The sequence below is a fragment of the Carlito syrichta genome, unplaced genomic scaffold (genome assembly GCF_000164805.1).
Source record: "Carlito syrichta isolate Samal-C Ts95f unplaced genomic scaffold, Tarsius_syrichta-2.0.1 Scaffold307339, whole genome shotgun sequence".
Lineage (NCBI taxonomy): Eukaryota > Metazoa > Chordata > Mammalia > Primates > Tarsiidae > Carlito > Carlito syrichta.
The window spans coordinates 436,883-449,970 of record NW_007251435.1 but is presented as its reverse complement, the minus strand read 5'-3'; the positions used below and the strand labels follow the sequence as shown (position 1 = coordinate 449,970).

General features: G+C 48.5%; 1 protein-coding gene across 1 annotated transcript in view; it reads right to left on the bottom strand.

Annotated features, from left to right (window-relative positions):
- The window catches only part of CAPN5 (calpain 5), a 54,897-nt gene that overhangs the window by 37,091 nt on the left and 4,718 nt on the right, over window positions 1-13,088 (bottom strand). The window contains exon 2 of the mRNA XM_008064449.2: window positions 885-1,084. Within this exon, the coding sequence (XP_008062640.1) occupies window positions 885-1,049 (165 nt within the window). The 5' untranslated portion in view covers window positions 1,050-1,084. The remainder of the gene's footprint in view (window positions 1-884; window positions 1,085-13,088) is intronic.

Genomic DNA, 13,088 nt, shown 5'->3' with positions numbered 1-13,088 from the left:
CGCCTCAGCCTTCCAAGTAGCTGGAACTACAGGTGCGTGCTACCACGCCCGGCTAATTTTTGATTTATTGTGGAGATGAGGTCTCACCAAGTTGCCCAGGCGGGTCTCGAACCCGCAGGCTCAGGCAATTCACTCACCTCAGCCTCTCAAAGCATGGGATTACAGGCTGAGCCACTTAGCCCGGCTTATTCTTCTTCTTCTTCTTTTTTTTTGTTTTTTGAGCACCGGTTTTATTTCAGTCTTTTTCGTGAATTACCTCTTCGAATCCTCACAACCCTATGGTGGGGGAGGACTTTTTTTTTTTTAATTAGAAATGGGGTCTTACTGTTTTGCCCAGGCTGGCCTTGAATTCATGGTCTCAAGCAATTCTCCCACCTCAGACTCCTGAGTAACTGGGATTACAGATATGCACCACCACACCCTGCAGTTACTATTATTTTTTCTACTATTATTGATTAATCATCATAGTAAATACTTTTCATTTACACCGCAAATGTCTATTTCAAAATCACTAAATCAGGAAATTCCTTACATTTGGACACCACTCTACATTTTACTAATAAAAGGTTTATACATCACCTCATTTTTATCCCAAAAATGACCCTGAGAGGGTGACCCTGCCAGGCTACTGCCCCATTTTCCCTGTCAGGAAGTTAAGCCCCTGAGAGGGCTGAGGGTCTGGCTGGGCCAAGTTAGCCCCAGGATTGGAGCCTGTTCTCCAGGCTGCCCATCCAGATCAAATCCCAGGGTCTCGGCCCCTCCACTTTCTCAGCAGCCCAGGGCTAGGGATGCCTCCTCCGGCCACCCCGACATCCCCACAGACCCAGCCTTGTGGGTGAGTCTGGGCCTTCTCATCCCAGCTCCTGCTGGGACCAGACACTGACCTTGGGCCGCTTCCACCTGACAGCGGGCCCCGGGGTGCCCTTGTAGTAGAGCGAGTCATCGGTGGCGGGGAAGTGAGGGTCCTCGAAGAGCACCTTCCTGCGCAGACAGGCCCGCTTCAGGGTCGAGTAGTTCTGGTCCTCGTAGGGCTTCACGCATGAGAACATGGTGCTCACTGCCCCAGGGAGGGGCAGGGGAATGCCTGGACAGGAAGGCAGAAGACCGTCACTCACTGAGCACCTGAGGTCCCCGTCATGCATTCGTCCCACGTGCTCCTCCCCGTGCAACCCTGTGAAGCAGACACCATCGTCCCCATCATACAGGAAAGGAGAAGAGGCTCAGAGAGGGGTAGAGGCCTGTCCAAGGTCACACAGCTGATGTGTGGTAGAGTGGGGACAGGGAATGACTTCCTGACTCTGCAGCCTGGGTTCTTTGTGTTTCTGATGCTTAGAGGTGACCCAGAGGCCCCAGCACACACAGCTCAGGGCTGGGTAGGCCGTACCTGCCTCCCTCCCTTCCTTTGTTTGACCAGGCTTCCCTAGACCTCCCTGTACTGAATCAGAGCAGCCAGCCCCAGCAGCTCCCTGGCTGGTTCTGCACCCACAGGAAGCCAGCAGCCTGGTCTCCAGTGTCCCCCTCCCCTCTAGGGAGTGGTCCGTTCCTGGTCTGTGTGGGAAACCTTGCCCCAAGAACCCCTTCAGTCACACACTTGTCCTCTGGCCCTCCCTCCAGCCCTGCCTCCCACACCACAGCCCTTCCTCAGCCCTTCCTCCATTCCCCAGGGTCAGGCAAAGCACCCTGACACTTGCTGACCTAGTGCAAGGGACACGGACTGGACCAACATGGGCAGGAAAGGCATATGGAAGGGGAAGGGAGGGTTAACGGGGAGGGGGGACTGCGGTCAGTGGGGGCTGAAACATGGGGAGGGCCAAGACAGACACACACCTGAACAACCCCCCCATCTATGCCACTCCATCCCTCAGATTCCATCCAGACTGCAGTGGGGTATCACACCCCTCAATCTACTCATCCCAGAGCCTGCTAAGGCAACACTGAAATCCCACTGGGATACAGGCCATTTTCCCAGCCCAACCCTGAGAGAAACTGAGGCAAGGGAGACTGGCTAATGAAATGACGTGTGAGAGCAAGACTGATGTGGATATCAACCCCAGTAGCACCACTCACTGGCTGGTGACCTTAAACAGGTCATGGACCTCTGTGATAGGAATGCTGCACCTGGAAGCTGCCATTGTATTAACCAAAGGCCGAGGAGGCTGCCAGGCAGGCCAGAGGGAAGGGGAGCGAGGGAGGAGGGGCCAAGCCAGCTCATCCCCAAGACAGGTTCCATTTTCCTGGCACCTCCATGACAAGTCCCCTGGCCAGAGGCCTGTGTGCACTATTATCTCACAGTGCTGAGTGGGCACGCTGCTGTCATCTTTCAGAAAAGAGAACCGTAGCTCAGGAGGTAAAGGGACATGTCCAAGTTCCCATGGAAACCTGGAGCCCAAACTGGGGCCCGGGTCCACCACCTTTGGTTCCTCCACCATGGCCTTAGGACCTTGCCACTCTGGTCCAAGGGCTCCCCACATGCCCGCTGAGGGAGGGAAAGAGAACGGAGGAGAGAGACAGGACAGGAACGAGCAGTGTGCAGACACCGATGGACAGTAGGGAGGGCGCCTTGTCCCCGCCTGCCAAGGGTTCTGAGAGCTCTGAGAGCGGGCTTGGCCCTTGCTCTACCCCCACATTCACATTGGGCCTGCTGTGACCTCAGGCCAACCACTTAACGCCTCTTGCTGCCCCTCTGTCCCAGAGGCTGACAGCCCTGCCCCCTCTCACCCATCCTCTGGTCTCAGAGGCCTGAGGGAAGGGGAGGAGCCTGCAGAGCCAGCTCCAGGGCTCCAGCAGTCACCAAGGAGAGTCATTAGCACCACGGGTTTCCGGCAGGGTCAGCTCAGGAAGCAATTTAAGCTGCAAGAATTAGATCAGAGGAGCTGAAAGCAGTCCAGAAATCAGCTCTTGCAATTCCAGTGTTTCAGGGCCCAGAGGGCCCAGACAGGGGAGCAAGGCAGCTCAGATCACACAGCCAGGCTGGCAGAGAAAGAGGGTCTGGCTGCTCTCTAGGACACACAGGGGAGAAGGGGGGTGTATGCTGCTGGGAGGGGAGCTGGAGGCTGACAAGGGAAAGCCTGGCTAGACCAGGGCCCAGGAGGGCAGGGGCCAGGCCTGGCTGGCAAGGGTCTGACGCCCTGAGCCATCCCTCCAGCCTCACCTCTGCCATCAGGCTGACCCTGGCCTACTTATGCCAGACTCTTCCAGTGCCTGGCCTTTGCACAGACTGCCCCCCTGCACCCTCCATCTGCCCCAAGGTCACCGCCACTGTGTCCACTGGGCTGACACCCATGGGTCACAGCTCTCTCCCAGCAGCTCCACGCATAGGCATCAAAACCACAGATAAAAAAGGGGATGGAAAGCAGCTTTCCAAGCCCCCATCCTTGCCTTTCTGGACCCAAGTTTCGGGCCAAACCACTTCCTGTCTATACTGTTTGGGCCAGACACAACCCCTGGGGGAGGTTCAGTACAGTCCAAGCCCCCCCCAGCTGCCCTGCCAGCCTGCCTGCTTCCCTCTCTTTGCCAGTTTCACCCATGCCCTTCTCCACCTGGGCCCAAGCTCCAGGATTTGGAGATCCCTGCACTCCCTGCAGCTGGCAGTTCCGGGTCTGTACACACACCATTCCTTCACCATTCAACCTCCACCTCTGCCAGCCTGAAGCCTCTGGGGCAGTGCCCATTACGCCGTACCCCAACTGCACATGGTCTGTCCGCCTCCCCTGCCCACCTTGTGCCTGTATTCCCAGGGCCTGCCACCTTGTCCCTGTATTCCCAGGGCCCAGCGTTGAGGGGCAGGGGATTCATAACTGTTGAATAAACCAGCAAAGGTGAGCGCGGGAGAAATTTCTTCAGGGATGGGAGCAGTGAGCTCAAGGAATGGCAGCGACTCCCACAGGGACCCCAAGGGCACCCGCTTTCCTAGGTGTGCTGAGGACTGGGGCCACCCCATCCACTAGCCTGGGCCTAGCTCCCCCTCCTGAGTGCTGGGTGCCAGCTGGTGCCCACAACCCCACGGTTGGAGCTGCAGCCCTGGCGCCTTGCACTGCAGCCGAGCCCTCCTCCAGCTCCTGTTGGAGACACGGCCTTAGTTCTCACTGCCGGTCTAAGCTGAGACCTTGGGCAGGCCACATGCCCCCTCTGGTCTGCAGGGTCCTTGTCTGGAAGAAGACAATGCGCCACAGCCACTGGGCTTCCGTGGGGATCAAATGAGACACCATCACACAGAACAGCATTCTGCATTCTTTAACACGTTGAGCCCCAAGGACGATCAATGCCAGGTGATCTACATCTGGGCTTCATCGATGATACGTCCAGATACCTGCCAGGTTTGGGGGTGGGGGCAAAAACAATTCAGGATTCCTACTCCAAGGAACTTTAATCTAGTGTGACGAACAGACACAAGACAGAATAGCAGAATGGCGCAAGTGTCATTTCAGAGGCTCCGGCAAGAGGAATGCAGGGAAGCTTTCACCAAGGTCTGGCCACAGAAGCGGGAGAGAAAGGCCATTCCAGGCCCAGGGAACAACTCAAGTCAAGGCTCAGAGGCGTGAGAGCGCGCAGTGATTCGAACCCAGCCTGGCAAAGTGAGGCCCACGTGGACCAAGAGTGAAGCTGGGTCAGAAAGAGGGGGCTGGGGTGCCAGCCAGAGACTTCCAGGAACCAGTCTTCCAGCAGGTCAGTGAGACCTGCGTTTGAGTCCCAGGTGCACCATTTAGCTGCTGTGTGTCCTTGAGCAAGTTGGGAACCTTCCGAGTCGCTGTCAATCATTAAGCCTCCCCTGAGTGCTACTAGGTTCCAGCCTCTACGAGGTTCCAGCCTCTACCGTGGCAGAACAGCAGAGAACAAAAAGAAAGTGGCCTCTGCTCCTGGGCCTGGCCAGGGGAAGCTCGGTCTGCCCTCACCAGGGAAGTGGTGCTGGAGGAGGGCTGGGCTGCCCAGGAGGCTGTGGCCTAGTCTGCTGGTCTCTGGACCTGCTGTAGGTGGCGGGGACAGCCTGGCTGTGCACAGGTGCAGTAAGAGCCTAACCTCCCCAGCTGCAGGACAGGAGGGCTGATATCAGAGAGCCTTCTCTGGGCAGGACAGCCACCAAAGCCATTTTGTAGATGGAAACATCAAGGAACTTGCCCAGAGTCCACAGACTGTTACATGGATCCCAAGTCTCCAGATTCATCTCCCACCAAGCCTGGGTTAACGCTGTGATTGTTTTAGGGGGCACCCAGATGGGCAATAGGGGAGTAAGAATGGTCATTCCTGCCCAGTTCTCTCTCAAAGAGAGCTCAGTTTGGCCCAGCATATCTTAAACCCCTTATAGCCCTTGCCCATCTCCTACCGAGCCAAGGAGAAGCAGGCCTCAGTCCGAGAGGGTAAGGATAGCCTAAGTGATTCATTTTCCAAGAACTGCTTAACAAAAGTTGCTTAACAAGCTTGCAGATATGGCCACCCAAGAAAGTACACATTCCTGGCAAGTCCCTTAACAAACAAAACCCAGGAGCACCCCAACTTCTTAAAATGATGGCTGGTCATCAGCTCATTGTTCTTTTTACTTTCTGGTTCTTCTCACTCCTCAGGACATTTGGCGGGTCCTTTTCATGGGCAGGAAAAGAGGGAAAGGGACAATGAATGCCTTATAACGGAATAATAGAACTTAAGTGACGTATGGGAAGATTGTATAACCCAGAGTACTCAGCCAATGAGGAAATGGGGGCGGGACTTGCACACTAGGGGAATACACTGCTTGTTGTAACCATTCTGGGTGTGCCTGCCTACCAGACACCCGATCTTGCAAGACCGCCATTACTGTCTCTCTTCTGCTGTATCCCGCGTCTCCGTGTTCATCCTTTGATTTTGGACAGGTGAGTCTGTTTCTCACAAGAGCCTTCCACGAGCAACAGCATCTGGCCAGAACTGAATGAAGCTATTGTTTTTATTTTTAAGATCCTTACTTTTTGTATTTATAGAGAGTAATACTGATTTTCCATTTACAGTAGATACACAGTTTCTTTTCAGAACTACCAGGGGGGAAAAGAGGGCAATGTAAAGAAAAACACTAAGTCACCAGTGGTGTGGGTGGAACGCCTAGTATTACAGCAGACCATGAAAGACAAGCCCAGACCAGGCTCTAGAGCTGTGTGGCAGGGGCAAGACACTTACCTCTCTGAGCCTCTAAGGGGTGGAATAATGGAGCCTGCATCAGCCTCAGTCATATGATAAGAACCAGAGGACACAGCTGAGCCCAAGGGCAACAGCAAGAGGACCTCAAAGCCAGCATATAAAGGGCCAATAGTAGCCAGAGCCATATGAAGAGAATAGGCTAGAGGACTCATACTACCAGCTAACGAGACAGATAACGAAGTTCCAGTCATTAGACAGTGTGGTACTGGTACAGGGGTAGACAGACCAATGGAACAGAAGGGAGAGTCCAGAAATAAGCCACAAGTATAAGGACTCTTGATTTAAGACAAAGGTGATACCACAGTGTGTTGGGGAAAGGATTATCTTTTCAATAAATGGTGCTGGGTCAACTGGCTATCCACACAGCTTGACCCCCTACCTCACACTGTACACAACCTAATTCCACATAGATTACAAATCTAGCTGAAAGGTAAAGGAAAAATGCTATTAGAAGAAAACGAAAAGGCTAGGTATGGTGGCTCATGCCTGTAATCTCAGCATATCTGGAGGCAGAGGTGGGAGAACTGCTTGAGCCCAGAAGTTTGAGATCAGCCCAGACAACATACTGAGACCTCATTTCTACAAAAAATTGAAAAAATTAGCCAGGTGTGGTGGCATGCTGCTGTAGTCCCAGCTACTCTAGAGGCTGAGGCAGAAGGAGGTTAAGCCCAGGAGGTTGAGGCTGCAGTGAGCTGTGATCATGCCACTGCACTACAGCCTGGGCAAAAGAGCGAGACCCCAACAAGAAGAAGAAAAAAGAAGGAGGAGGAGAAAACATAAGAAAAGAGCATTTCCAGATGGCCAATAAGTGGAAGAAAAAGAACAACTTCACTAATCTTCAAGGAAATGCAAATTAAAACCATAGAGAGATACCACTATACCCCCACTAAAATGGCTAAAGGGAAAAGCAACACACACACACACACACACACACACACACACACACACACACTCCCAACTGGAGCTCTAATACATTATTGGTGAGTATGAAAACTGGTAAAATCACTTTGCAAAACCATTTGACTATATCTACTAAAGCTGAACAAAACACATACTTTTATATAATCTAGTAACTCCATTTCTAAAACTATATCCAACAGAAATGTATGCACATATTCACCGAAATAAAGTACAAGAATGTTTATCACAATAGAATTTGTTATAGTTAAAAATTAGAAACAACCTAAATGTCCATCGGCCGAAAGAATGAATAAGTACATTGTCATATATTTATATGATGTAATGCTAAACAGTAATGAAAATGAATAAATTGTTGTTGCATGCAATCCTATGGATAGATCTCACAAGTATATTAATTTTTTTTTGAGTTGGAGTCTCACTCTGTCACCCAGACTGGAGTGCAGTGGCCACTCCCAGCCACCGCAGCATAGACCTGCTGGGCTCTGGCGATCCTTCCGCCTCAGCCTTCCAAGTAGCTGGAACTACAGGCATGCGCTACCACGCCTGGCTAGTTTTTGATTTATTGTAAAGATGAGGTCTCGCCAAGTTGCCCAGGCGAGTCTCGAACCCGCGGGCTCAGGCAATCCACTCACCTCAGCCTCCCAAAGTGTGGGATCACAAGCATAATATTAAGCATAAGAAGCAACATTACATGATTTTATTTAAATAAAATTGAAAATCAAGGCCATCATTACCCTGATTTTCAAAGCCAAATAAGGATACTACAAGAAAAAAAATACTGTCAATATCCTTGATAAATATATATGCAAAAATTCTGAACAAAACCAGGCACAGTGGCTCAGGCCTGTAATCCCAGCAATTTGGAAGGCAGAGGCGAGAGGACTGCCTGAACCCAGGGGCACAAGACCAGTCCAGGCAATTTGGCAAGACCTCATCTCTACAATAATCAAAAAATTAGCCAAGTGTGGTGGCACACACCTGTAGTTCCAGCTACCTGGAAGGCTGAGGTGGAAAGGTCTCCCCCAGCAGGCTGAGGCTGCAGTGGCCATGAATATGCCACTGTACTCCAGCCTGGTCAACAGAGTAAGACTCCAGCTCAAAAAAAAAAAATCCTGGCCAGGCTCAGGCTGTAATCCCACACCTTTGGGAGGCTGAGGTGAGTGGATTGCCTGAACCCGCGGGTTCGAGACCTGCCTGGGCAGCGAGACCTCATCTCTACAATAAATCAAAAAAATCAGCCGGGCGTGGTAGTGCACGCCTGTAATTCCAGCTACTCGGAAGGCTGAGGTGGAAGGATCACCGGAGCCCAGCAGGTCGAGGCTACGGTGGCCAGGAGCAGTCACTGCACTCCAGTCTGGGCAACAGAGTGATACTCCAACTCAAAAAAAAAAAATCCTGAACAAAATACTAGCAAACAAACTAAACATGATGGTGTGTGACTGTAGGCCTAGCTACTCAGAAGGTTGAGGTGGACAGCAAGATCCTGTCTTAAAAAAAAAGAAAGAAAAGAATTTCCAGCAAACAAACTTTAACAATACTTTAAAAGGACCATTCACCACGATCAAGGAGAATTTAGCCCTAGGATGCAAAGATAGTTCAATATCTGCAAATCAATAGAGGCAATATACCACATTAAAAGAGTGAAAGAAATCAACCATATGATCACTGGGCACCATGGCTCATGCCTGTAATCCCAGCACTTTGGAAGTGGAGATGAGAGGATTGCCTGAGCCCAGGGGTTGGAGACCAGCCTGAGCAACTTGGTGAGACCTCATCTCTACAATAAATCAAAAAATTAGCCAGGCATGATGTCACATGCCTGTGGTTCCAGCTACTTGAAAGGCTGAGGCAGAAGGGTTACCTGAGCCCAGCAAGTCAAGGCTGTGGTGGCCATGAGTGTGCCACTGCACTCCAGTCTTGGTGACAGAGTGAGATTTTAACTCAAACAAAACAAAACAAACATATGATCATCATCTCATTAGATACAGAAAAAGCATTAGACATTCAGCATCCCTTCAGGATAAAAACTCTCAATAAGTTAGGTAAAGAAGAAATGCAGAGAAATCAGTAGCACTTCTATAGCCTAACAACAAACTATTTAAAAAAGAAATCAAGAAAACAATCCCATTTATAATAGCTACCTCCCCCAAAATAAAATACTTAGGAATAAATTTAATCAAAGAAGTGAAAGACCTGTACACTGAAAACTATAAAGCATCAATGAAAGAAACTGAAGAAGATACAAAAAAAGAAAATAAATTCTTTATATATGGATAAGAAGAATTAATATTGTTAAAATGAAGCTGGGCTCGGTGGCTTAGCCTGTAATCCCGTGCTTTGGGAGGCTGAGGTAAGTGAATTGCCTGAGCCCGCGGGTTCAAGACCCGCCTGGGCAACTTGGTGAGACCTCATCTCTACAATAATCAAAAAATTAGCCGGGTGTGGTAGCGCGCGCCTGTAATTCCAGCTACTTGGAAGGCTGAGGCGGAAGGATTGTCGGAGCCCAGCAGGTTGAGACTGCAGTGGCCGGGAGCGGCCACTACACTCCTGTCTGGGTGATAGAGTGAGACTTCAACTCAAAAAAACAAAAACAAACAAACAAAAAAACAAAAATATTGTTAAAATGTTCATACTACCCAAAGCAATCTACCGAGTCAATGCAATCCCTATCAAAGTTCCAATAATATTTTTCACAAATTTGTTTTAAATCCTAAAATTCATATGGAACCACAAAAGACACCAAATAACCAAAGCAATCTTGAACAAAAAGAACAAAGCTAAAGCTATCTCACTACCTGACTTCAAAATATACTAGAAAGCTATAGTAACCAAAACAGCATGGTTATGGTATAAAAACAGACAGACCAACAGAACAACAGAACAGAATAGAAAGTCCAGAAATAAATTCACACATTTATAGTCAATTGATTTTCAACAAAGGTGTGCCAAGAACACTCAACAGGGGAACAAAGACTGTCTCTTCAATAAAAGGTACTGGGAAAATAGGATATCTATATGCAGAAGAATGAAATCACACCCTTATCTCACACCATATAAAAAAATCGGCTTAAAATGGATTAAAGAATTAAATATAAGACCTGAAGCTATGAAACTACTAGAAGAAAACATAGGAGGAAAGCTCCATAGTGGTCTGGGCAATTGTTGTTGTTATTGTTATTAATGTTATTATTATTATTATTATCATTATTAGAATCAGGGTTTCACTCTGTCACCCAGACTGAAGTATAGTGGCACAATCACAACTCACTGCAGCTTCGACTTCCTGGGCTCAGGCTATCCTCTGGCCTCAACCTTCCAAGTAGATTGAACTACTAGTGTGTGCCACCACACCCAGTAAATTTTTTTATTTTTTTGTAGAGATGAGATCTTACTATGTTGCCTAGGCTGGTCTCGAACTTCTGGGCTCAAGCAATCCTCCTACCTCCCAATGTGCTGCATTTATAGGCGTGAGCCACTGCACTCTGCCAGTCAGGGCAATGATTTTTGACCCTAAAAGCACAAGCAACAAAAGCAAAAACAGGCAGATGGGATTATGTCAAACTCAAAAAGCTTCTGCACAGTAAAGGAAACAATCAACAGAATAAAAAGACAACCTACAGAATGGGAGAAAATATATGCAAAGTACACATTTAATAAGAGGTCAATATCCAAAATACGTATGGAACTCAAACAACTCAAAAGCAAACAAAAAACTCAACTAAAAAACAGACAAAGGACCTGAATAGACATTTCTTAAAAGATATACAAATAGTCAACAGGTTTATGAAAAAGTGCTCAACATCACTCAACACGGAAACTAAAATAAAAAACACAATGAGCCGGGCTCGGTGGCTCAGCCTGTAATCCTGCACCTTTGGGAGGCTGAGGTGAGTGGATTGCCTGAGCCCCGGGGTTCGTGACCCGCCTGGGCAGCGAGACCTCATCTCTACAGTAAATCAAAAAATCAGCCGGGCGTGGTAGCGCATGCCTGTAATTCCGGCTATTCGGAAGGCTGAGGTGGAAGGATCACCGGAGCCCAGCAGGTGGAGGCTGCGGTGGCCGGGACGGCCACTGCACTCCAGCCTGGGCGACAGAGTAAGACTCTAACTAAAAAAAAAAAAAAACCAAAAACACAATGAAATGTCACCTCATGCTTGTTAGAATGACTTTTATCAAAAAGACAAAAAATAAGTGTTGACAAGAATTTGAAGAAAAGCACACTGTTGGTGGAAATATAAATTAGTATAGCCATTATGGAAAGCGGTACGGAGGTTCCTCAAAAATTAAAAACAGAACCACCACATGATCCAGCAATCCCACTACAGGGTGTATATCCAAAGGAAAGGAATCAGTATGTGAAAGAGACACCTGCACTGTCATGTTCATTGCCAAGACATGGTGTCAACCTAAGAGTCCAGCAATGGACAAAGGGATGAAGAAAATGTGGTATATATACCCAACGTATGTATATATACAATGGGATACTATTCAGCTACAAAAAAGAAAATCTTGTCATTTATGACAACATGCATGAAGCTAGAGGACATTATGCTAAGTGAAATGACCAGGCACAGAAAGACAAACCACACATGGTCTCACTTATATGTGGAATCTAAGGAAGTTGAACTCAGGCCGGTGGCTCATGCCTATAATCCCAGCACTTTGGGAAACCAAGGTGAAAGGACTGCCTGAGTCCACAAGTTTGAGACCAGCTGGGGCAACTTGGCGAGACCTTGTCTCTACAGTAAATCAAAAAACCAGCTGGGCGTGGTGGCATGCTCCTGTAGTTCCAGCTACTTGGAAGGATGAGATGGAAGGATCACCAGAGCCCAACAGGTCAAAGCTGCAGTGGCCATGAGCATGCCACTGCACTCCAGCCTGGGCAAGAGTGAGACTCCAACTCAAAAAGAAAAAAAGAAAGTTGAACTCACACAAGCAGAGGGCAGAATGGTGGCTACCAGAGACTGGGAAGGGAGGTTGAGGAAATGTTGGTCAAAGGATACAAAATTTCAGACAGGAGGAATAAATTCAAGAGGTTTAGTGGAGCTGGGCGTAGTAGCTCACGCTTGCAATCCCAGCATTTTGGAAGGCAGAGGTAAGAGGATTGCTGAGTCAGGTATTCAAGACCATCCTGGGCAACATAGTGAGACCTTGTCTCTACAATACAGTCTTTAAAATTAACTGGGCACGGTGGTGCACGTCTGTAGTTCCAGCTATTTGGAGGGCCGAGGTGGAAGGATCCCGACCCCAGCAGGTTGAGACTGCAGTAGCCATGATCGTGCTACTGCACTCCAGCCTGAGCAACAGAGACTCTGACTCAGAAAAAAAAAAAAGAGATCTGTTGGTGACTATAGTTAATAACAACGTACTCTATCCTTGAAGACTGCTAAAATAGTGGATTTGAGTGTTCTCACCACAAAAATAAGTGAGGTAAAATATGTGTTAATCAGCTCAATTTAGCCATTTCACCATGTACACACATTTCTTTTTTTTTGAGTTGAAGTCTCACTCTGTCACCCAGGCTGGACTGCAGTGGTTGCTCCCGGCCATGGCAGTCTCGACCTGCTGGGCTCCGGCGATTCTTTCGCCTCAGCCTTCCAAGTAGCTGAAGCTGCAGGTGCATGCTACCACACCCGGCTAATTTTTTGATTTATTGTAGAGATGAGGGCTCACCAAGTTGCCCAGGCGGGTCTCGAACCCATGGGCTCAGGCAATCCACTCACCTCAGCCTCCCAAAGTGCGGGATTACAGGCTGAGCCACCGAGCCCAGCTCACACATTTCAAAATGTTACGTTGCATAGGATAAATATATTTTAAAAACTAAAAATTATTATTTACAGTTTTTTAGAGTAAGGATTTATTTAGAGGACAAAAAAGCTCCCACAGTGGGAGGGAACTCAAGGGCTTTGCCCCTAAAAATTATTTTCAAAATAATTTAAACGTGATTGTTTAATTATTTAACCAAACAGTTACCTAAATTATTTAATTTCTTAAGATTTCTTTAC